This window comes from Nicotiana attenuata, unplaced genomic scaffold, assembly GCF_001879085.1.
Source record: "Nicotiana attenuata strain UT unplaced genomic scaffold, NIATTr2, whole genome shotgun sequence".
Lineage (NCBI taxonomy): Eukaryota > Viridiplantae > Streptophyta > Magnoliopsida > Solanales > Solanaceae > Nicotiana > Nicotiana attenuata.
In genome coordinates, this window is record NW_017675177.1 from 33,854 (window position 1) to 60,088 (window position 26,235).

A 26,235-nucleotide genomic window follows, 5' to 3' on the forward strand; every position below is an offset into this window, starting at 1 on the left:
CCATAATAAAAACAAACATAATTTAAAATTACTAATAAGTTGTATTACTATTATTTACATGACTAAATATTAAAAGAAAAAAAAGTTATGCATTTTATCTAAACAATGGAAAAACTAAACAATAGATATCCAACACTATTTTCATTCATAGTACAATCGAATTGATTACCTTTTATTAGCATTAGTATTAATTTGACTTTGGTTTAGGATTTATTTAAGTGCCTAATATTTATGGACTATAAACTTATTGGAGCATCCGAAACTTATAAGTACAAGCTTGAAATAATAAGTTAAAAGATAAAACTATGAAAAAGCTTAAGAAATATTTATAAACTACTCTACAATAAATATTTTTATGTATTGAATATATTTAAAACTTCTATACATATAATGTCGGGTTGGTTTGGTTTCGGTTTGACCTTTTTTAGTTAAAACCAAACCAAACCAAATATGGTCGGATTTTTATTTCTATTATAATATAGCATGTGCCATGCATGTGACAGAGTCAGTTAGTCAGTTAGGTTGTTAGGATTAGTTGAAGTTGTTAATGTAAGTTAATGGTAGATTAGTCATTTTTGTATTCATTAGTTTTTCTTCTTCTTTTGTTCCTGTATATAACGATGCAAAAAGGCAATAGAACAGCGGCTTGTTCATTCCTCTCAATTCACCGACTCTCTCCAAAATCCTTCTAGAACAATCCTCTATTAAAGCCCTTGGTTGTTCCTTGTATTTTAGCTTGGTATCAGAGTGGCGTGCCTGGATCGCACCGCGCTAGATCTCTGATTTCTCTTCTTGCATTTCTGTCCTTGATTAATCGAGATATGTTGAAGCTCGTCAAAATTTGTGAATGTCGAAGACTGATTCGTCAATGTTGGAGATGGCGACAATTGACCACAATCATCCGCTGTATATTGGACCTCCTGATACTCTTAACTCAGTCGTGGTGCCTGTAAAGCTCATAGGCTCAGAGAATTACAGGCTACAGAGTAGGTCGATGAGAATTGCACTTTTGGGGGAGAAGAAATTAGGTTTTGTTACTAGCACTTGCAGCAGGAATGTGTATGAAGGAGAACTGTTAGAGCAGTGGGAGACTCGCAATGCCATTGTTCTCTCATGGATTATGAACAATGTGGAACCAGAACTTCTAGGCGGAGTGGTGTATGCGTCTGATGCACACCTCGCGTGGGAAGATTTGCGAGAAAGGTTCAATAAGGTAAATCGTGTTAGGATTTTTCAATTACATCATGAAATTGCCACATTATCTCAAGGAACTAGTTCTGTTTCAGTGTATCTTTCAAAATTAAAGGAGTTATGGCATGAATATGATGTTTTGGTTTCATTTCCTAATTGCTGTGAGAAATCGAAAGATCATGCAGTAAATCTGCATCAACAAAGAGTTATGCAATTTTCGTTTGGTTTGAATGAGTCATATGATCAAGGTAGAAGGCAAGACCTCATGAAAACAAACGCACCTAGCCTAAATCAAGCTTATGCCATGATTATTCACGATGAAAGTCAACAAAAAATAGGAATGAATGTTGTAACTACTGATAAAATAGAGCCACTAGCTATGCAAGCAGGAAGAGGAAGAGGAAGGAGACAGTACCTTCAGTGTAAATTCTATCATTTAAAAGGACATACTAAGGAAAATTGTTACAAGATCATTGGATACCCTGTTGATTTTGTTCCAAAAAGGAGATATGGTGAAGGAGTAAGGACTCAAGGTGATTGGCAGTAGAGTCCTGGCACTGGGAATCAAAATGGTTGGAATGGCACTAATGCTGGTAAACCTTGATGGAATAATCCTAATGCTGGCAAGCATAATGGTAATGGTGTTGGTAAACCAGGGGTTGGAGAATAGAACCCATGTCTATGATCAATAATGCAGATGTAAGTACATCTTTTATGCAGGATAGAGGAGATAGTTCATCTGGCGCTGCTGAGCACAAGGGATATCATTACTTCACCAATGACCAATACAATCAAATTCTGAGTCTCTTGAACAAGGACTCTGGGGAGTATCAGTCAATATGCAGGTACAGGTGAGGTTAAGTATTTGATGAGCATCTTTACACAGAAATCACAGGAGAAGAAATAGGTTGTAGATTCAGGTGCCACCTATCACATTACTTCTGATTTAGAATTATTATCAGACATTAAGTGTAGAGGGAAAACTGATAGAGATAGGGTGCATCTTCCTACGGGAGAACATGCTGATATTACTCATATTGGTAGTACAACCTTATTAGATAAGAGAAAAATTAAAGATGTGATTTATGTTCCCAACTTCAAGTTCAATCTACTCTCAGTAGCAAAGCTAACAAAGGAGCTGCAATGTAATGCCAATTTCTTTCCTGATTTTTGTGTGTTTCAGGATCTTTAGAATCGCAAGGTGAAGGGGATTGGTAAAGAAAGAGGAGGCTTATATGTGCTTAGAGGACTGGCTAGCAAAATAAGGCACTTAATACTATAAGCAGGGCAAGCAAAGATTCATGTGAAGTATGGCATAACAGGCTAGGGCACCCATCCTTATAAGTATTGAAGCATGTAGTAGGTTTACATAACAATAAGATGTCACAAGAAAATTATTTGATATGTCCACTGTCAAAGCAGACTAGGTTGAAGTTTCCATTAAGCAATTCCACAGCAAAAGTAGTATTTCATCTTGTACATATGGATCTATGGGGGCCTTGTAAAATTGCTACATTTGATAAGAAACAATACTTCTTAACAATTGTGGATGATTACTCTAGATATACATGGGTGTTCTTTTTGTAGTTAAAATATGAAGCAGTAGTGGCAATAAAATAGTTCTTACCATGGTTCAAAACCAGTTTGGTATTGTGTTTAAAATGATAAGATCGGATAATGGATCTGAATTTTTTAATGCACAATGTTCAGGGCTGTTAACAGGTCTTGGTATAATTCACCAAAGCATCTGCCCTTATACTTCACATCACAATGGCATAGTGGAGAGAAGGCACAAATATATACTTGACACTGCAAGGGCCTTGAAATTTCAGGGAGCAATTCCAATCAGATACTGGGGAATGTGTGTTAAAACAACAGTATACCTGATTAATAGATTGCCATCTAGTGTTCTAGGGGGCAAAACTCGATATGAGCTGTTATATCACAAGAAGGCTAATGTTGCACATTTGAGAGTTGTGGGTTGTTTGTGTTATGCAACAAATTTGGTCAAGACACCTCTCTCGAGACCACATGACCCAAGAATGCCACAGAATCCAACCAAAACTTACATTTTGAGAACTTAGCATACAACTTCTTCTCTCTCAAGGTCTGGAGCACTGTCCTCAGGTGCTGCTCATGATCTTCCCGACTCCGGGAATATACCAGAATGTCATAAAAAAAACGATCACGAATGAATCAAGATATGGCCGGAAAACACTGTGCATCAGATGCATGAAGGCTGCTGGGGCATTAGTCAGCCCAAATGACATAACATGGAACTCGTAATGACCATACCGTGTCCTGAAGGTAGTCTTCGGGATATCTGGCTCCCGAATCTTCAACTGATGATAGCCAGAACGCAAGTCAATCTTAGAAAACACACAAGCACCCTGTAACTGGTCAAACATGTCATCAATACGAGGCAAAGGATAACGGTTCTTCACTGTCACCTTGTTCAGCTGGCGATAATCAATACACATAGAACCATCATTCTTCTTTACAAACAAGATAGGAGCACCCCAAGGTGATACACTGGGCCGAATGAAACCCTTATCAAGTAATTCCTGCAACTGCTCCTTCAACTCCTTCAACTCAGGAGGAGCCATATGGTACAGAGGGATAGAAATGGGCTTAGTGCCCGGCAACAGATCAATGCCAAAATCAATGTCTCTATCGGGTGGCATGCCCGGAAGATTAGCTGGAAACACATCAGGGAAATCCATACTACTGGGACTGAATCGATAGAAGGAGTATCCATACCGACATCTCTCACATAAGCTAAATAAGCATCACAACGTTTCTCAACCATACGCTGAGCCTTAAGGAAAGAAATAACTCTACTGGGAGTGTGACCTAAAGCACCCCTCCACTTAATACGCGGTACACCTGGTATGGCCGGTGTCGCGATTTTGGCGTGACAATCAAGAATAGCATAATGGTGTGACAACCAGTCCATGCCCAAGATAATATCAAAATCAACCATGCTGAGCAATAATAAGTCGGCTCTGGTCTCAAAACCACCAAGAACAACCAAACATGACCGATAAACGCGGTCCACAACAAGAGAATCTCCCACAAGGGTAGAAACATAAATTGGGGAACTCAAAGAATCCCGAGGTACACCCAAATGCAGAGCAAAATAAGAAGACACATAAGAATAAGTGGAGCCTGGATCGAATAGAACCGATGCATCTCTGTGACAGACCAAGATAGTACTGTGATGACAGAATCGAAGGCGACAGCCTCAGTACGGGCAGGGAGAGCATAATATCTAGTCTGGCCTCCCCCTCGAGGGCGACCTCTACCTCCCCGACCTCCAGCTTTGGCTGGTTGGGCCGATGGAGTAGCAACCGGTTCTGGGACCATTGCCTGTGAACTCTACGGGGCATGTTGTGGCTGAGGAGCCTACGGAGGTGCACCCCTCCTAAGTCTGGGGCAATCCCTCACCATATGGCGTGTGTCACCAAACTCAAAACAAGCTCTGGGAGGATGTGGCGGCTGTGACTGGATCGGGCCAGGTCTGCTGGACTGACCACTGGAAGCACCCCGTGCAGGAGGCGCACTAGATACTGGAGGTGCATAATAAGGCTCCTGAGGCCTAGGTGGGACTGGAATACCACTGGCTGCTGGAAGAGCTGAATGAACGGGGCGACCCATGTGACCCCTACCATGACGACCTGCAGCTGGGGCACGGGCACTAGAATAATGGCCCGACTCTCGAGACCTCTTGGCCTCCCTCTCCTCTCTGTCCCTAGCATGCATACCCTTAATCCTCCTAGCAATGCTCACCACCTGCTGATAAGATATATCCATCTCTAACTCACGAGCCATGCTAGATCTGATGCTGGGAATAAGCCCCTCAATGAACCGGCAAACCTTCTCGCGAACCGTAGAAACCAAAGCTGGAGCATGTCTAGCCAAGTCAGTGTAACGGACAGCATACTCCAAGACAGTCATGGTACCCTGGCGCAAATGCTCAAACTCCGCGCGCCAGGCGTCCCTAAGACTCTGGGGGACATACTCCCTCGTGAACATATCTGAAAACTGGGCCCAAGTCAGGGAAGCTGCCTTATCTGGACTGTCTAACTCATAAGCACGCCACCACTGATAGGCGGCTCCTCGAAGCTGGAAAGTAGTGAAAGAAACCCCGCTCGATCCTGATATGCCCATAGTACGGAGGATACGGTAGCACTCTTCAAGAAATCCAAGGGCATCCTCTGAGGCTAGTTCACTGAAAGTCGGAGGCTGATACTTCTTGAACCTCTCAAGCCTCTTCTGCTCCTCCTCTGAAGCTACTGCCCTCTCCTCGGGCTGAGCTGGGGCCACCGGCTGTACAGGAATAGCCTCTGGGACCTGATCAATATGCACTCGCTGCTCAGGAGTGCGGGCGGCGGGAGTCTGTGCTCCTCCCCCGGCCTAGGATGTAGCTGCAGCAAGGGGAAGCAACCCTGCCTGAGCTAGAGTGGTGTACATAGTCATGAACTGTGCTAAGGTCTCCAGAAGTGCTGGAGTAGTAGTGGCAGAAGCATCAGGTGTCTGGACTTCGGCTGGTACTGCTGGTGGTACCTCGGCGGTAGCTCTCGCGGGTGCTCTGGCTGCACCACGAGCGCGTCCTCGGCCTCTACCCCGGCCTCGGCCTTTGACCGCTCCAGTAGGGGGCACGGGTGCCTGGTCATCTCGAGTAGCACGTGTCCTCACCAGTGAAAGAATAGAAGACAGAAGTTTAGAATTGTGATATCAAAAATCTCGCACGACAAGGAAATCAAATGAAATGGAATTTTCCTAACAGTTACATAGCCTCTCGTAGATAAGTACAGATGTCTCCGTACCGATCAGCGAGACTCTAATAAACCGACTTGTGATTCATGACTCCTATGAACCTAGATCTCTGATACCAACTTGTCACGACCCCGGTACGCCCTCCGTGAACCATCGTGACGGCACCTAGTCTCTACGACTAGGTAAGCCTAAATTGCGGAAAAGAAACCAAAATTTGCGGAAGTAAAACAATTTAGAATAGAAATAAGAAATAACCAGTGTATAAATGTGCCGCTCGGCATATACCATATTTAACTCTCAAAACCAACACATAAATCCAAGACCCGGAAACCCATGAATCACAAGCTAAGAAATACTACATAGCCCTAACTCCAGAATGTCTAACAAGAACTGAAATACAGAAGGGCTAATACTAAACAACAAGAATAGAAAGAGACTCCTCGGTCTGCGGACGCGGCAGATATACCTCGAAGTCGCTATAGCAGTCGCCTCGCCTCAAGGGTGGTAGGAATGAGTCGAAGTACCTGGATCTGCACATGAAAAAAATGCGCAGGAAGGGCATGAGTACACCACAACGGTACTCAGTAAGTGCCAAGCCTAACCTCGGTTGGATAGTGACGAGGAATGTCAGGGCCCTACTGAGGTTAAATAGAATATAAAGTTTAACAGTGCGAAATAAACAGTGTAAATAAGTAACACAGAATATGAGGGACAGCAACAACTATTACAAAGGCAAGTAAAACACAGAAAGAGAATACAACTCAGCTCCGAGATAACAACCGGGGATCTCCCAGGATACCGTCCTGTAGTCCCCAAATATAAATATCATATCCAGTGGATCTCCCAGGTGCAGTCCCGTAGTTCAACTCATAAATGCGCGGGGATCTACCGGAATACCACATCCGTAGTCCCAAATGTAAATACTCAGTACTGGAGAATCTACCAGGTGCAATCCCGTAGTTCCAATGTAAAAGTGCAGGGGGATCTCCCGGAATGCAATTCCGTAGTCCCAAAGTAAACATACAGGGGAGCTCCCGGGATACCGTCCCGTAGTCCCAAAGTAAGTACACAGCAGCAACAAGAACTCAATTCAAACCATTTCATACCCAAGTCAGGCAGATAATTCTAACCTAGCATGCTTCACGTAATACAAATAAGGCAGTTAAGTCAAATAGAACAATTTAGTCAAGTAGACATACTTCTCTAGACTGACAGCAGGCTAAATTTCCAAGTAGTGTAAGCAAGAAAGAAGAACACAATTCAAGGCTATTTTTAATGAAATAAAACCGAATCTGCAACAATTAGCACAAGTACGCGCTCGTCACATCACGTACAAGGCATTTCTATTATCACAATATCAATCCTAAGGGGAAAAAGTCCCTGAAGAGATGGCCAAAATTCCGCTTCTGCGGCCGCTTAGCCGCTTCTGCGGCGCCGCACCTGCAGAACCCAAACCGCAGGTGTGGTTATGACAGCACCAGCAGCTGAAGCTGCAACTTAAACTCCAAAATTTCCTCCGTCAACCATCTGAATTCACCCTGAGGCCCTCGGGACCTCAACCAAAGGCACCAACAACTCACAAACCACAACCCAAACTTGTACCAATCCTTAAAACACCTAAAACAACATCGAAACCTCGAATTAACCATGGATTTAAGCCTAAGAACTCCAAAATCCTCAAAAATACGCTTACGATCAAAAGGTCTATCAAACCTCGTCCGAACGACCTGAAATTTTGCACACACGTCACATTCAACACTACGGAGCTACTCCAACTTCTAGAATTCCATTCCGACCCTCGGATCAAAATCTCACTATTGAATCGGAAACTTCAAAATTCGACCTTTCGGCATTTCAAGCCTAAATTAGCTACGGACCTCCAAAACACAATCCGACCACGCCCCTAAGCCCAAAATCACCTAACGGAGCTAACGGAACCATCGGATTTCCATTCCGAGGCCGTCTTCACACTGTTCCGAGTACGGTCAACTTTTCAAAACTTATGCTCTCATTTAGGGACTAAGTGTCCCAAAACTCTCCGAAATTCAAAACCGATGATCCCGGCAATTCAAAATAGCAGAAATAAACTTGGGGAAAGCAGTTAATAAGGGATCGGGACGTAAATTCTAAAAACGACTGGCCGGGTCGTTACAGGAACTCAGGCCCAAACAAGCCTTGTTGCATTTTCTGGAGGATCTGGTCGGCTAAAGCCGCATCTTTCAATTGCTAGGCCTACCTTCTTGAGGCCCAACCATTAGATTCTAGTGTTCTTTCCCTCATTTCTTTCGTTACTATTCATTGCTTCCATAGCATAGTTTACTGCTTCATTACTTTTGCCTACTGCCTTTGTCGTTTTATCGTATTTCATTATCATGTATTTAACGCTCATATATTAGATCATGTACTTTACCTTCATGATTTAATATCACCTGAAACATAGGCAAACTTTAAATAGTGTAGGATTTAAAGAGAATTAGTTAGTAGTTAATCTTACTCCACTACTTATAGTTTATTCATCTTGTTCACTTACCTACCTTAAAAGATTTTTTGAAGCCCAGAATTTAATAAAACAGCAGCCCCATTTTTTTTTATAGAAAGGAAATCAAAAAAGAATCGCTGGTTTTTACTAACAAGGAATGTAATCGGATTTTTCATAAAACAGCAAGGTACTGTTACCCCAAATGAATTTTCAAAGATAGCTCCTCTTCAGATTTTTAAATCTAGGTACATTTAGAATCACTCTCTTACAAACATCTTTTAGAATCATATAAACATCTATTCTCTAAGTTAATTACTTCCATAACTTAATCTCATTATCACAAGCATTATAAAATATGGACTACTTTCAGAACTCTTTTAACCTTCCATAGCTCTTTTATAATCTCACATCCTTCTTAAATACTACATCCCTTATATATACGAATCCAGAACCGAAATGTGGTTCTTTTGGACTCAAAACACTTTTTTAAGTTACATTTCTATATAAAACGCGGTTTATAACCGCGTTTTATATAGAACGCTGTAACAAACAGCGATTTAGATTGCAGCTGATAAGACAAGTATATAAAACACGGTGCATTACCGCATTTTATATACATAAATAATACATCCCTTCCCTTTCCCCCACGTTTCTGCCCAGATCCCCTTCCCCATTTCTCCATCTAAAAAACAGCGGTCCCCCCTCCATTAACTTCCAAAAAAGCTCATGTGGACCCCACCCGTCCCGTAAAAAGTCGATATTGTTGGTCCAACATCTTAGCCAAGCCTTCTATTGTTGCGGGTTGCTTGTTTCGGAGTCAAATTTTCAAATCTTCAACTTTCCGAAAAACATAATTCGAGGTATTCCGATTTAGTTTATGTCCAAACTCGTATAAATAATGCATATTAGTTGTTTTGAATGTGTTTTATGTTGTTTTGTGTTTTTTTTTTTTGCGATTAAATTGGTATGTTATTTTTATCCGGACTAAGATATTAATGTTGTAAAAAAATATGTAAAAATTGTGAAATCGTTATTATTTGTTAATAAAAATGTTAATAAATTACTATTACTGTTTTATATGTATTTTTGTGATTACAATGTATTTGTTATGTTTTATCTGGTTTAAATTATTTTTTTCTTAAAGACTAGTAAATCGAAATGCCTTTTAGGCTAGTAAAATGTAGTGCCTTTTAGCGTAGTAAAATGTAGTGCCTTTTAGCATAGTAAAATGTAGTGCCTTTTAGCGTAGTTTCCCTGTAGTTTAAGTATCTCTTATACTAAAAAATACTTTAAAATAACTGATAGATCAAACACAAACTCTGTCCAATTATAGTCAACATATATTTGGTGCTACTGGGCCGCAAATATCGAGCCTGGAACCCATATATGAATATTTGATAATTAAATATTATATAATTATAAAAATTAACTATTTAATTTACAAACAAACAAATAAAATTATAAAACTAACATGTAAAATAATAAAACTAATAAATAGAAGAATTCAGGATAAATTGGTGCTACTGGGCTCCAAATATCGAGCTTGGAACCCATTTGTGAATATTTAATTATAAAAATTAATTATTTAATTTACAAACTAACATATAAAATTATAATAAAACTAACACATACAAGAATTCAGGATAAATTAGTGCTACTGGGCTCCAAATATGGAGCCTGGAACCCATATGTGAATATTTATTTATAAAAATTTATAATTTAATTTACAAACTAACATGTAAAATATAAAACTAACAAACAGAAGAATTCAGGATAAATTGGTGCTACTGGGCTCCAAATATGGAGCCTGGAACCCATTATGTGAATATTTATTTATAAAAATTTATTATTTAATTTACAAACTAACATATAAAATTATAAAACTAATACATAGAAGAATTCATGATAAATTGGTGCTACTGGGCTTCAAATATTGAGTCCGGAACCCATATGTGAATATTTAATTATAAAACTAACGCATAAAAGAATTCAGGATAAAATAATAAATTGGTGCTACTGGGCTCCAAATATGGAGCCTGGAACCCATATGTGAATATTTATTTATAAAAATTTATAATTTAATTTACAAACTAACATATAAAATTATAAAACTAACACATAAAAGAATTCAGGATAAATTGGTGCTACTGGGCTCCAAATATGAAGCCTGGAACCCATATGTGAATATTTAACCATAAAAACTAATTATTTAATTTACAAACTAACATATAAAATTATACTAAAACTAACACATACAAGAATTCAGCTCAGGTTCAACATTCACTTCCTCCTCCTCATCACCCTCGTCAGGGAATGGTGCTTCATCTCCAGACTCATCGGCATTGTTGTCATAATCACTATTATCTTCCTGACTCGCGCATCTGCCAAATCATGAGTAAATACGTCGTCTATGGGCAACTGAGTGAGGTCAGGACCATCAAGTTGCTCGTTTTCACCGCACAAACAACAAAATGATAAGCTACTCAAATTGATAAATACTTTACATATAGCTATATCATTTCACTTACAAGTCGTAATGTGTTGACATTCCATGATGGATATTTTCCTGTTGGTGATGACTCCCGGATGGACCACGCGTGATCCAACACGCCAAAACTACGCATATTCCAACTAGGCGTGGGGTCATAACTTGGAAAATTCATATCCGGACGGTACCCCTGTGGAATATATGAGTGTTAATACAAATTCAATTCAACAAAACATAAACATCATAACACAAAGGATAATTGAAGTTTACCAGTCGTCTTGTGGATTATGTAAAGTAGGAGAGAAATTATTTCGTCGCTCCTCGTTCGCCCGCGGAAATAAGTTTAGATCCGGCCAAACTCTTTTAGCCGGAACCTGTTGGGCTAAAACTGCTCCAGAATAACCACCCGATGATTGAGGGTTATCCCTGCTTTGCGCAATATCATTATTGCAAACGTCTTCAGCCTTCACGTACATTGCTAACATTTTTATCAAAATAAGTTCCCGGTATTCATCCTGAGTCCCCAAAAAGTCTCTCAGAGTTTTATCATCCTCGATGTTAAACTCAACTTAACAAGCAACCCCTTGCGGATTCACAGAATACGGATATCTTCCGGTTATTTTAAGATTCACCGAACGTTTGCTCAAACTCATTTTATTGCATAACAACGATACCAGTCTATCGTACTCCATTGTAAGTGGCAACTTAACATGACTCTGTGGAGATAAACTATAGCTCCCTGAGTTATTCGCCACCACAACCTCACCCCCCACCCCACCCCAATATAATGAAACCCTTACTTTTCACTCTTCATACATTATGAAAAAAGCTTGAGAATTTAACAACAAGAAAAATTTATCACGAAGTTGGAGTATTTCTGAATAATTTTTCTCAAAACCCTTAACGCCTTTATATAAGGCAATGCCCACTCCGGGGGGGTCAAACTTTTGGAAGTAAAACGCGGTTTAAAAGGACGTTTTACATATTTGAATTATTGTTATGTCAGTTAAGCGCAAGAGAGTTATTAGTGGGCCCACTAAACATGTAAAACGCGGTCTAATACCACGTTTATATAAAATGCGGTTCTGAACCGCGCTTTGCATAGCTGTCTTTTCAGCTACTATATAAAACGCAGTTTGCTAAAGCGTTTTATATAAAATGCGGTATTAAACCGTGCTTTACCTTAACGTCCCAAACGGCCGTTATGGTAACCGCGTTTTATATAGAAATGCAACTTTTTTTACACTCAAAAAGGTATTTTGAGTCCAAAAGAATCACATTTCGGTTCTGGACTCTTATATATACCCTCTCTTAAATATATATAGTAAGCCATGCTCTAATAGCAATTAAGCATAGTATAAATAATTGGTACCGTAAAATTAGTCTAAGTCCTATGGAGCTACCTCAGGTAGATTTTTGAAGGGGTGCCTAACACCTTCCCCTTAGAAGAACAAGAATTCTTACCCATAATCTCACTGGTTTGCAGACCTATAAGGAACATGACTTAGTAATTAAATAGGTACCCTAGTATACCTTTAAATATTAGGTGGCGACTCTCTTTCATCAACAACAGAGAAATCACAAGTTGAATCCTGTCTTGACTAATGCAAAATAGAGTGTAACAACAGGTACTCCCTAGTACAAAAAGATGTTATTGAAAAAATAGTGCAAGAAATTATGAAACAAGGCATCACTCAATACAATTCCAGTCCTTATGCCTTACCAGTGGTACTTGTAGGTAAACTGGTACTTGTGGTAAGAAAGATAGTTCATGGAGGTTGTGTGTAGACTACAAATCCCTAAAAAAATGATAGTAAAGGATAAGTTTCCAATCCCTATCATTGAAGAATTATTGGATGAGTTAGGAGGATCACAAGTCTATTAAAGCGCCCCTTTAAGTTGTCCCCAACGATCAGTTGAACACTTTAACTTGGCATATGACCAGACAGACACTTATATTTAACACAGGTGTGTCTCGTGAACACTCGAGTTCAACAAGCCTCATGTGTGAGTTACACTCGCTGATGACATGTCAATCTGACAAATTATTGAATGACATGTGTATTTCTTGAATAAATTATAGTTTATATTAAAAAAATACTTGTAATTCCTTAATTAAAAAAACAGAAAAAGACTCTCCTTTCTCCCTCCCAGAAAAAGCTGAAAATCCCCCTCTTCATAAACCTCACGACCTTATCGCTTCACCGCACATTTTCCAATTCAAACACAGACTAAAAACAGAAGGAAACAGAGCTAAAAATGAAAGCAAATATGGCACCAAAGAAACGTGGAGGAAGGCCGCGCACGACGGTGGTCACCGCAAGGAAAGTGGTGGAAGAAACCGTCTCCGTCGTTGTAACACCAGCCGCCGGCGAAACTGAGACGGAGACTCAAACTCTAACCCAAAGCCAGAGTCAGCCACTGTTGAAATCCTTTCTTCTTCTACCAAAGAATCATTTGAAGCCCCAACTCAATTATTTGGTTGTATATTAACCCTTATGCCGCCGGCCACCAACGCCCGCTTCACTCTTTTTTCTCTTCTCAAAACCAAATCAAATCGTACCAATCCACTTGATTGATATTATCACCGTAAAGAAGCAATTGTCAGATTTAATTGTGGTGAAATTGGAAGGTTTTAGATGAGTTTTTTTTTCAAGATTTGGGGTCAATAAGGGAGATTGAAGGAATTAACAATGGTTCTGTGGTGATGTAACGGTGGAGACATATTATTTTTGGGTTTGTAACTTTGTTTAGTGGTTGAAATTGATTGTGGTGGTGATTAAAGTTGTGTCCTTGATATGCTTTTTTTCTAGCATGGAGGTGGAGGTGGAGAAAATAGTTTGGGGCAGAGGATGGTGGAGGAACATCGGAGCATAAACAGGAAATGAATTAGGTGGGGGTCCATATTGATTTTAGGGAGAAAAAAAGAAGATAGCTAATTTTAAAGAGATTCACGCGCTTAGATCTGAGTGTAACACACAAATTTTGTCATGTCAGCATGTGGGATTTAAGAGATACAGTTCTTCCAAGCAGAGGTGTCTATCTGGTCATAAGCCAAGTTAAAGTGTTCATCTGATTGTTGGGGACAACTTAAAGGGGCGCTTTATGTATTTCGCCTTTATAAAAGGATATGAAGTAATCAGTAAGACTTTTACAGATCTCTTGTACACGGATAACTTCAATTGGAATGAAAAGGCAAAAAAGGCCTTCTGCAAACTCAAGGCAGCTCTAACATCTGCCCCAGTTCTAGCTCTTCCTGATTTCAACCTTCCCTTCATTGTGGAGACTGATGCATGCAACCTGGGGATAGGGGTTGTTCTCATGCAAAAAGGGCAACCAATTGCCTACCTCAACAAACGTTTATCAGCACAACACCAAGCCTTGTCTGTCTATGATAAGGAACTGTTAGCTTTGGTAATGGCCATAATAAAATAGTCTCAGTATTTAACTGGAAGGCACTTCACTATGAAGACTGATAAAAAAGCTCTCAAGTTCCTACTAGAGCAGAAATTGCACACTGGTTCACAGCTCAAATGGATAGCCAAACTCATGCAGTATGATTTCTCTATAGAGTACAAGAAAGGAAGAGAAAACAAGGCAACCGATGCCCTCTCTAGACTACCAATAGTGGAGTTATCTGCTATGACCCTATCCACTATCAAAACTAACATACTAGAGCTGATTAGAAAGAGCTGGGAAGTTGATGATGAACTTAAGAAGATAATGAAAGCCATTGATGAAAAAGGAAAGGAAGAAAAGGGGTACAACTTCAAACATGGACAACTAAGGAAGTATGGCAAGTTAGTTGTTGGTCCAGATGTGCAACTGAGAACATCCATTATGCAGTTACGTCATGATTCTCAGGTTGGAGGCCACTCAAGGATAGACCACACCTTCAGGAAGATATCAGCCTTATTTCATTGGAAGGGATTGAGGAATGATGTGCATAAGTATGTCAAGAGCTGTGACATTTGACAAAGACATAAATATGACAATGCACCTTACCCTAGACTTCTACAATCTCTAAAGTTGCCTACATCAGCTTGGAGTAGCATTGGTATGGATTTCATAGAAGGACTACCTAAATCAAAAGGGAAGACAATTATATGGGTAGTAGTTGACAAGTTAACTAAATATACACATTTCATAGGTCTCTCCCTTACCTATTCAGTTGGAGATATTGCAAAGCTCTTCATAGATCACATACACAAACTGCATGGAATGCCTGAAGACATAGCCAGTGACAAGGATCCAATCTTCACTAGTAAAGTATGGAAAGAGTTGTTTTCCATGATGGGTGTGACCCTGAACACCTCAATAACTTATCACCCGCAAAATGGCCAAACAGAGGTGGTGAACAGATGTTTAGAGACTTATTTAAGGTGCTTTTTCTCAAAATCCCCAACTGATTGGTTTCTCTACCTGGCTGCAGTTGAATGGTGGTATAACACCACGTTCTATTTTTCCATTCAGACAACCCCTTTTGAAGCTCTATATGGTCAATGACCCCCATTACATCTTCCCTGTGTTGCTGGGGATTCTGGAGTGGAAGAGGTGGATAGAAGTCTGATCACAAGAGAGTTCAAGGTTCAGCTGCTCAAATATCAGTTGGAAAGGGATCAATAAAGAATCACTAATCTAGCCATCAAGCACGGATCAGATAGATAATTTAAAGAAGTTGATTGGATTTACCTTAAGGTACAACCTTATAGACATGTGACAATGGCAGGACATAATTTTTTTAAGCTCTTAGCAAGGTATTGTAGACCTTATCAGATCTTGCAGAAGATAGGAAATGTTGCTTACAAGTTATCCCTACTTCCGGAGTTGCTACTTTATCTTACCTTTCATGTGTCTCAATTAAAACAATGCCATAAACTACCTAACACTATCCTTCATCCTCTAGTTTCAGATCTCTCCAACCCTTACTGCCCATAGCCTCACAAGATACTTGACATGCGCATGATACAAAAGGGAAACAAAGCTGTCGCACAAGTTTTGGTTCAATGGTCACAAATGCGAGCTGAGCAGGCCACATGGGAAGAATACCATGTCCTAAAAGTAAGGTTTTCATCTTTCTTCCTTGAGGACAAGAGAGATTTTTACAGGGGAGAACTGATACGAATATGTAGTAGTGAAGCTTGCGGAGGTTGTACATCTTGTTGAGTTAGTAATACCGTGAGTTAAGTTAGTTAAGCTGGAGTGTTTTATTAAAGTTTGTTAGTCAGACACTAGAGTCCCTTAAGTTTACCCGTCCATAGTTATTATAGTTACACATAGGTCCCCTAATTTACTTTGTCTTATTCACATCTAGTCCAGATCATTTCAATTAGAATTTGACAAAGAGAATGTCAGGGGTGCTGAGTTCAGCAGCCTTATATATACTTGTAATTCCTTCATTTTGGGTATGAATTGAAACCCTATTTTACTTTCCTGCTTCGTCTTTCAATTTTCTTCCTTTCTTTGCATTTTTCTTCCTTGTTTCTGTTATTTCTTTTTACTGTTCCATTGCTTTTTTTTTTTTTTTGCTTCAGTCGTTCTTTTACGCTTTTCTATTTTATATTTATTGTTGCTTCTAAAGTAGTTTGATTTTTCTATTTATGACATGATATTTTATGTTTTTATTTTTTCCAACTTGTTTATAGTTCTCTTCCTCTCTTCTATTCCCTTCTTTGTCTTTTTTCAGCTTCCATTAACGTTTTCATTAATCTAGTGGGCGTTTGGACATAAGAATTGTAAAATTTCAAAATTCTTTTAAGTGAAAATGGTATTAGAAAATTAAAATCGTGTTTGGACATGAATATAATGTTGGGTTACTTTTGAATTTTTGTGAGTGATCTGAGTGAATTTTTTTTTTTTTACTTTTTTCGGAAATCAGTGTTTGGCCATAAAATTTTCAATTTTCACTTGAAGATGAATTTTGAAAATTTTCAAATTTTCAAAAATTTTGAAAAATTCCATAAAACTATTTTTCAAAATTTTCACTCAGGTCACTCACAAAAATAAAAATAACAACCCAAAATTATATTCATGTCCAAACACAACTCTAATTTTCAAAAACCATTTTTATTTTGAAAAAAGAATTCACTTTTTTCAAAATTTATAATTCTTATGTCCAAACGCCCACTTAGAGTTTTTCAAATTTTCGAATAATTCCAAAATTTATCTTCAAGTGAAAATTCCAAAATTTATGGCCAAACACTAACTTCGAAGAAAAAGAAAAAATTTTGATGGCCAAACGGGCTCCTAATCTTCTTCTTTATTCCATGCGGCACATAAAATCTTAAGCATGTCTTACAAAACTCTCCTAACTTTGGTGTTCAAAAACAGTAAAACCTCCAAATCAATCCAAACAGACAAATATTATTGGTTAGGTTCAAACATGTTGAAAACCAACTTAATTATATATATAGAGAAACTCTTTTAAAAGTTTCTCAGAATTCCATTTCCAATTTTGACCATTTTGGTAAAATATCCTGGGGAACATGACATAGTTATTAAATTTACCAGTTGTGGTTCAAGAATTTGGAAGTAGGGGTACGTTATATCCACCTGTTTTGTGCAGGTTGAGGATTGAACTATTTATTTATTGGGAGAGTGAAGTCATAGATATAGACATACACATTAAATGTTGATAGAATGGTAGTTGAGAAAATTAGATGCGTCTTATAATTTGGTGGTGGTGCCTGCTTACTAACTTCTCTACAATCCGTGCACTGCTTTTATGTTCTTTTTTATAGTATTATAATTATCAAGTATTTGAAATTTAGGGTGTGTTTGGTACGAAGGAAAATGTTTTCCATGGAAAATGTTTTCATGGAAAATGAGTGAGTTTTATCACATATATTCCCTGGTTTGGTTGGTGAGTGGAATACTTTTTCCGGAAAATATTTTTGTGTTTGGTTAGAGATTAAAATTTATATTTTATGATAGTCTCCTCACCCTCCCTCTTCTCCCAAGTCCACATGTTTCCTTGCTCCTCTCCCCCCTCCCCCCTCCCCCAAATACCTAACGTTTTTAGGACTCTATTTTCTTCAAGAATTTAATTATTCTTTTAAAAATTCACACAAAACCAACGGAACTAATGTGATACTTTATTTTTTTTAACGTAAAATAACGTTGAAATTTGTGCTCCATAGATAAAAAGAAAATACTCTCTTTTTGGTTGAAAAAATAGTACTCTTTCTATAACATGAAAATAAAGTACTCATTTTATTGAAATAAAAGAAAATACTTTTTCTACCTCATGAAAAGAAAAAATACTCATTTTTTTGAAATGAAAAAAAATACTTCGTTGAAACGAAAGAAAATACTTTTTCTACATCATGAAAAAAAAATACTCATTTTGTTGAAATGAAAGAAAATATTTATTCTACATCATTGAAAGAAAGTATTTTTTTGTTAAAATAAAAAAAAAATTATATTATGAAAAGAAAATACTCATTTGTTGAAATGGAAAAAAAAATTCTATCTATAACGAAAAAAAAAGTACTATTAATAATGTTTTTACTTAGGATGGGGGTGGGGGTGGGGTAGGTGTGGGGCCGGTAAATGGGGGGTGTGGGGGTGGGTTGGTAGAGACGGGGAATATGGTGGGGAAGGTTGAAAAAGAGTTTTGGAAAATGTTTTCCCTTCTCTTGATAGGAAAATATTTTCCTCCAATTGGAGGAAAATGAGTTGATGAGAAAAATATTTTTCAAAATATTAAGCCACCAAATATGAAAAAATTGGAAAATATTTTCTTTCATAGCAGACACACCCTTAGTGGCCTAATTAATTTAGATATGCGTTATGTAGGCCCATAGAAGGATAAAACTTTGTTTATCAAGAAAATTTTCATTTCTATTACTCAAACATATGGGTGTTTAACGGGTGGGTCGGGCCAGTCCGGGTTGGAAAAAAGGTGATCGGCCGGTTTTCAATCCAGGCCGGTTTACGGGCTATTCAAAACCGGGCTTAACGGATCCGGGTCCATCCGGGTAAAAAATGAACCGGAAGAGTTACGGGTCCAAGGGGCCGGGCCGGGCCGGGTTAGTATTTTTTTGTATTTTGTATAACTATCGTAATTTATATTAATATAAAGTAAAAATATAAAACAAAAAAATAATCTTATAAAAATGATGTTTGAATAAAAGGATGCAAAGACTTTAAAATCTTTATATTTGAAATTTTGAATATTTCATTAAGAATTTAAGATAATAGAATTCAATGAAGATGGAAAAAAATTGCACTTATAATTTGCAAGTTCCTTTTTTTTTTTTCAAACTTACTAATTAAAGTTTACATTTAACAACAACTAAATTAACGAAAAAATAGTAAAACTAAATTTTCATTGCATAGTAATACTTTAAATTAATCTAACAAACTAAAACATTAAGCATAAATACGTCTAATAATTTTAAAATAACACAAATTGTCTCAAATCAACTTAAATACGAATTTCTGGAGGACGCTCAAGACAACTCTCATATGCCTCCTTAAACAGCATGTGCCCACCCACTTTAGACGAAGATTTAAGACGAGATCACAGTTCTTGCACTTTACTTTGTGAACTTCTTCATTTTCTTCTACCACCTCAAAGTGTTCCCAAACATATGGGCGTACTCTAGAAGTACGGAGCATGATTTAACTTGAATTGAGAAGAGTTTGAGAAATGAGAGATGAGTGAAGAAATGAAGAAGATGGGGGTGTATTTATAGTTTTTCAAAGGACTAAATTAATAATTACTAAAAGTATTATTTTTTAAATAACATTGCCCAAAAAAGGACTATTCTTGCAATCAACCCGTTGTGTAACGGTCATATGACATTTAATTTTTTTTTCCAGATTTCTAGCTGTTAAACCGTTCCGGTTAACCGATTCAACAGTATTTTGTTGACCGAATTTGACCGATCCAGTTAACAGAATCTTTCTTGGTGACTAACCTAACCCCCCTAATCCAGCCCACCCGGCCCCCTAACTACCGGTCCGGCCGGTCAAGAAACGGGTCAACCCGGACCGTTTGACATGCTTACTCAAACATGAGGCTTTTGATTAAAAGTTAGTAGTAATAGATTTTAATCATCTTGTGATGATATTGCTTTTCCTCTTTGCTCCGACAATTGCTGCTATAAGGACTGGTGAACAGTTTCCTGTTGGCCTCATTACTCCTTATTTTGCCGTTTGAGAATATGTAACTGAAGTAGGTAGAAAATTCAACAAACTAATTAAAGACATTTAAGTATTATTGCATTTGTCACATTTTCTTATTTCAATCTTTGTCCATTTAAAACATATATTGAATAACCAAAGAACATATTTTCTCCTTTCATTATTTTCTTATTAGATCTCTTTAAAAAATGACATCCTTTTAAATTTAAATACAATTTAACGTTCATACATTTCATTTTTACCATTAATATCACACTTTATTATCCATAGAATTTTCAAGATAGTTTGAGATCATAAGTTTTAAAAATATTTATTTCCTTATTAAACTTGATGCCCAATTAAATTATGGTATATAAATTGAAACAAAAGGAGTACAAAATTAGATACTCCAAAAAGCCTGGCCAGAACCATAGGTACAAATTTCTCTACATAATGTATTACTCATCTGTGATAATTTTTTTTAAATTTTGGCGAACTAGATACTTAGGGAAAGTGAAGATATCAATCCCGAAATAAAATTTAAAATTATATTTATTCCATATTTGATTATGAGTATTAATTAATACAAGCATAAATTATATACCAAAATGATGGTACTAAAAGGTGGGATAACTAATATCCTTGTCTATCCACCAAATGATACTTTATTTTGAGCGACATTTTTTGCCATTTCCAATTTCAATATACACTCACATCATTTTTTATTTCCGGATTGATAGAATACTATTCCAAGTTGAAATTTCATGCCGACAATGTAGTATTTGTATAATAGAATTAAACTTATAACATAGTTACAAATAAATTTTCATGATAACATTAATTAGTAACTAGGTAAAAATAGTTATTAACCTACTAAATGAATAAGTTAAAATACATTGATGATAGGTGGTGAAATATGAATGCATTAATTATGGCAAACGGATGGGTCGGATCGGATGTGAGCAGGGTAATTGAAAAAACGGATAAATTATCCGACCCGACTCATATTTAATACAGATAAAAAACAGGTTATCCGTCGGATAATATAGTATATTATCTATGGCTTATTGAATATGATCACTCTTGGTAGAATTCCTAATCTTCCAACCTTGAAAAGGCCCCAATTTGAACCTTCATAAATAGAAAAGTTAAACACATTAGTTATCCGTTGGTTATCCATTTTTAAGTGGATAATATGGTTCTTATCCATATTTGATTCATTTTCAAAATGTTTATTATCTAACACAATTTTTTAATAAATAATATGGGTGGATAATCATTTTATTTTTAACCATTTTGCCATGTATATACAAAAATGGTAGAGAAGATCATAACAAAAATTAGAGAAGACAGACAAGGAGGGAAGAGTTTATTTGTAACGGAAAAGCCACAAAATCACCGTATTATAAGCACAATATACGGTGCTTTGAACTCTACCTAATAGCAAGACCACCGCCATTTTTCCCACTCAAAACTAAGATCACAGCAGAGAAATTGAGGTCGTGATGGTTGGACCACAGAGGCCACAATTCGTTCTATTTGGATCCTCCATTGTTCAGATCAGTTACAGCAATGGCGGTTGGGGTTCCATTCTCTCCGACATTTATGCTCGTAAAGTATGTTTCCCTTTTTGTGTGTGCCTTTTACGTGTTAATGTGTGTGTGCTGGTGTTTTGTTCGATTGTTTGTAAGTCATGATGATTCAGATGTTTGATCATTTCATGGTAATTACTCTGTGAATCAATTTACATCTCATTTTTGTTCAGTTTATACTTCTATTTGTGCATCCACATTCAAGAATTTTTTAGTTTATGGAAAGGTCCAAAAGAACTAGAGGGCGGAAAAGGGGAAAGAGGCTAAAAAGTTTTATGTTTAGCAATTTTGTTTAAATACACTTGTTTTCTGGTTTTAATGGTAGAGTTATTCCCATAGAACGCCATAGTAAGGGCTTTGAAAAAGTTCACATTTGGCTTGAAAAAACAACGTTACTATTTCAATAAAATTAATCTGAGATAAAAAGAAGAATACACCGATTATATTTATATGCACCAATTATAAAACTTAGAAATCAAAAGCATATCAATCTTCTTGCAAGTGAGGAAGGAGATTGCTTTATCAACAATGTCATCAGTCACCCCTGCTTGAGTTGCATAATTTTTGTTGCATTAAAAATGAAACGAATTTTTTGAAGCAGCTCTTCGACTGTTCGCCCTAAAAATGTGTGTTCTAACTGTGATTAGTCTTAGTAGATTATGGGCATTGATACCCACAATAAGTTGAAATTATGAGGTTGTAATTAATATGTCTTTGTGCTGCAGGGTGTGTATGTTTTCCAGTATACTCAAATATCTAAGATCCTTTTCTCAAGTGAATCAAGTACTTTTTCCATCAAAAGTAAACCTAGTTGTCTGTCAGTAAAGAGACACTATAGCAAATTATATTTCCAATGGCTAAATAACTCTATTACTAATGAAGAAACCCGGGATTATAGATATCCACAATGATTACCAAACTACTTCCACACTTTGTTTAAAATCTTACAATTCTTTCCTTTCATGATGTTAAGAAATTACTTTTGAAAAATGTCTTGTGCTTCTGACGTTTCTTACACTTAACTGAAGTCTTATATCAATTAGCCAGTAAGGTGCCACATTCTTTTTAACGAAATATCTGCCTGCAGAGGAAGACTACTACCCAAATCAAGCATCCTCATCTCATAATGTTTTTTTTCTTTTTACTGATCTGCAATAGTAGGTATTCTTGCTAGATAGTTCTTCTTTTGGTTATCATAGAATTTTGAATGTTAAATTATGCATATCTGGTTTTTCTTATCATTGGAATCTTAGCCTTTCCAGCATTGTCCGTTAAGTGATTTTCTTTGAAGTTATTACCCGAAATATAACAGATAATTTCAGATGATGTGAATCTTATGACTCCAAAACTGCTTTGTTTGTTTCGTTCTGATATAGACTACAAATTACCTAGGGAAATTTGAGTGCTCTGTTGTTGTGATCTTAACAGTGCTTATATTGAGGTTTTTCAGGTTCAACATTTACTGTAAAAGTACTTCTTTCACAAAGTTGTGTCTCATGCACTAACAAATTTTGGCAAGCTAGTTTATATCACAGTTATATTCACTTAAGCAGTGCGTCTTGGCTTTGTTGAGATTAGAGAGTAATACCTTCTAATCTACTGTAGGCAGACGTAATATTGCGAGGTTACTATGGTTGGAACTCCAGACGTGCTCTACAGGTCCTTGATCAAGTATTTCCAAAGGTATTGCTTCTCCCCAATATCTCTTCAGTGTGAAATTCACTTAAAACGTTAAGCATAGCTTGTTACATAAGTGCTTACGTGCTCCCTCTGCGTTATTTCTTCTTTTATTATCAGTGAAAAGGATGCTTAATACTGCTGTTCAAACAACCTTTTCTACGAAATGTATGCAAGAAATAGTGCTATTTGCATAGAACTTAGTAGTACCTTTTGGTTCACATCATCTACAAATCAAAAGCTCATCAAGGTCTCTTCTTGGATTGATATCGTGGAGTTTTTAAGAATTGACAATTTCCTATAGAAAATTACCTATCAAAAAAAAGGAAGAAGAAAGGAGAATAAGAATCTCCGATAGCAAACCCATCTATTTGTGCAATCACTCTAAGATCTCATCTGGATATCTGATATTGGGAGACACTTCCAGTATACTAACTTTTTACTTCTCGATGGTGTTTTTCCTCTTCCAGGATGCAGCTGTTCAGCCCACATTGGTGGTTGTTTACTTTGGCGGTAATGATTCAATGGGACCTCATTCATCTGGATTAGGTCCTCATGTACCTCTTCCAGAGTACATTGAGAACATGAGAAAAATTGCAACTCATCTTAAGGTAGCTTATTTTACTACAGGAGTTTCTTTTTTCTTTGTTTTCGACCCACAGTTTCTATTCTTATCTGGAAACACATGAATGGTTAGCTGGTTCAAGACAACACAAGACCTTAAAGATATAATGTTTTAGAAAGCTTTAAATTATTTCAGTTATATAAATTGGGTTTCACTTGTGTAAACGAACTACGGTGATTATTGATCCCTGGTTTCTTTTCTCGTTTTCTTTTTGGTGGGGATGATTAGAGCCTCTCAGAGAATATTCGCATTATCTTTCTCAGTTGTCCACCTGTTGATGAGGCCAGAGTTCGTGAAAATACAAGGTAATTCAATGGCCATCATCAGTGTCATCTTATCTTTTTATGTACTTGTTTCCAAGTTCCATTCTTTGAACAGCATTTTCCCCTTTTTCTTATTACTGGGACAAGTTTGTCATCTCTTTTGCAAACAGTTCATACTTCAGTGAGTTGGTTCGGACAAATGAGTTGTGTCGACAGTATTCGGAGGCCTGTATAGAGCTGTGTAATGAGATGAATCTGAAGGTTGTTGATCTTTGGACAGCACTTCAGAAAAGGGAAGATTGGTTGACTGCTTGCTTTACGTAAGTCCATCTATCTATCTGTTGTGCGCTTTGTTTATCTACCAAATTGAGAACATCTGCGTTAATCTAATCTGTTTTGTTTCCCTAAATTTCAGTTACTTTCATATCTTATTGTGTTTTATCAAGATGAAAATTAGCTTCCTTTTATATTTAATTGGCTTATCCTAGACTGCCCCTTGGGGTGCAGCCCTTCCCCGGACCCTGTGAGAACGCGGGATGCCCCTTTTTATGCCCTTGTCCTAGACTCAGATTTTCTTTTTTTATGCACCTTCAAATATGGTTTCTGCAATTGTTTGGAAGATCTGGTTTGATATCTTCCAGTGTGAGCTGAATTGCTGCTGTCACATGGGAAAATCTTTCCCCATTAGATGTGTGCTGTTTATTAGCATCACCCACGGAAACTGAACTTCCACTATTGTCTCATGGCTCTAGTTATGCTTTCTAAATTACTCCATAGGATATCCTGAATTAGTTTTTGAAAGTGCTATACATGATGGCTCTGGTATACAAGTTCTAGCTGGATCAGAGTATTTTATATTTGTAGTTTGTGCAGGAATGCTGAGTTATGTTCACTACACTACAGTATTTTTTTGGGTAGTCATCAATATCTGCGTCCTGGAATCTTGATTGACACACAAGGTAGAATATTGTCTCCGTGATTATAGGGCAATCGTTTCTCCATTGCCCGAATCACAAGTCTCTGATTGCTTCAATATTTCGATGTGCCTTGATCCCCATTTTTCTGAATGCACGGAAGAAACACTGGTGTGTGTAGCATAGTTTTACTAAAATAACTCTATATCTCAGTATCATGTAGAGACTCAAAAATTATGAAGGAAGAGGCTTTTGCAAATTCCATCCTATCATGTTTAAATACGTCCTCAGCTAGTTGTTGTTGTTGTTGTTTTTTTTTTTCTTTTTTTTTTTAAAAAAATTAAATAGGGATGGGATTCACTTGGCGGAGGCAGGGAGTAAAATAGTTGTTGAAGAGATCATCAAGGTATTGAAGGAAGCTGAGTGGACACCTAGTTTATACTGGAAATCCATGCCAACAGAATTTGCAGAAGACTCACCTTATGATTTAGTTCTTGCGGATGGCAAAACCACAATAAACCCATCCGAGTGGACATACCATCGAGAAATTCAATGGGATTAGATTTCCCTTTGTAAGCTTTTGCATTATTGAAACATAAAGAATGTATATGCATAAAACTTGGGAGTGAAGTTCAGAATTTACTTTTTTTTTTGGCTAATAGAACTTACCTTGTAATGGTGTAATTGCAGTTTCTCTTGTCTCTAAGAAGATATAGACATATAGTGGTAGTTTCTTTCTCATTCGAATGGTAAACTTTTAGATTTTTTTCCTTCTTAATTCTTTATTCATAGTAAATTACATTAGGTTAATAAATTTAATTTTTGAGCTGCTAGTTGTAAATATATTGTGAGATCGTGTGATTATAACTAGGGCGAATGAGTTTTGTTCCTCAAGTTGCCTGCAGTAACGCATACTCAAAGGAGGTTATATTCCTTGTAAAATGTTTTGGAAAAAGGTGTTGAGTTGAAATAGTTCTACTAAACGAGAATCTTTTCAGTGGTTTTCTCCCCTAGGACTTAAATTTTTAAATATTATACAACAACAACCCAGTGACTTCCCACAAGTAGGGTCTGGGGAAGGTAGAGTATATGTAGACC

At 37.2% G+C, this 26,235-nt stretch overlaps 1 protein-coding gene across 1 annotated transcript; it reads left to right on the plus strand.

Annotated features, from left to right (window-relative positions):
- Positions 1 to 21,392: 21,392 nt before the first annotated feature.
- On the plus strand, positions 21,393 to 25,878 carry LOC109219775 (GDSL esterase/lipase CPRD49). Its single transcript, XM_019384248.1, has 6 exons — positions 21,393 to 21,682; positions 23,264 to 23,341; positions 23,806 to 23,946; positions 24,189 to 24,265; positions 24,394 to 24,543; positions 25,486 to 25,878. Exons 1-6 carry the CDS (start codon positions 21,572 to 21,574, stop codon positions 25,697 to 25,699), a joined length of 771 nt encoding a protein of 256 aa, XP_019239793.1. The 5' UTR covers positions 21,393 to 21,571; the 3' UTR covers positions 25,700 to 25,878.
- Positions 25,879 to 26,235: the final 357 nt, after the last annotated feature.

Excerpts from the sequence above, each read along its gene's own strand:
- LOC109219775 (XM_019384248.1), top strand. The coding sequence starts at position 21,572 with ATGGTTGGACCACAGAGGCCACAATTCGTTCTATTTGGATCCTCCATT. Across the intron at positions 23,947-24,188 it reads AAATTGCAACTCATCTTAAG|AGCCTCTCAGAGAATATTCG; the intron begins GTAGCTTATTTT and ends GGGGATGATTAG. Across the intron at positions 24,544-25,485 it reads TGGTTGACTGCTTGCTTTAC|GGATGGGATTCACTTGGCGG; the intron begins GTAAGTCCATCT and ends AAAATTAAATAG.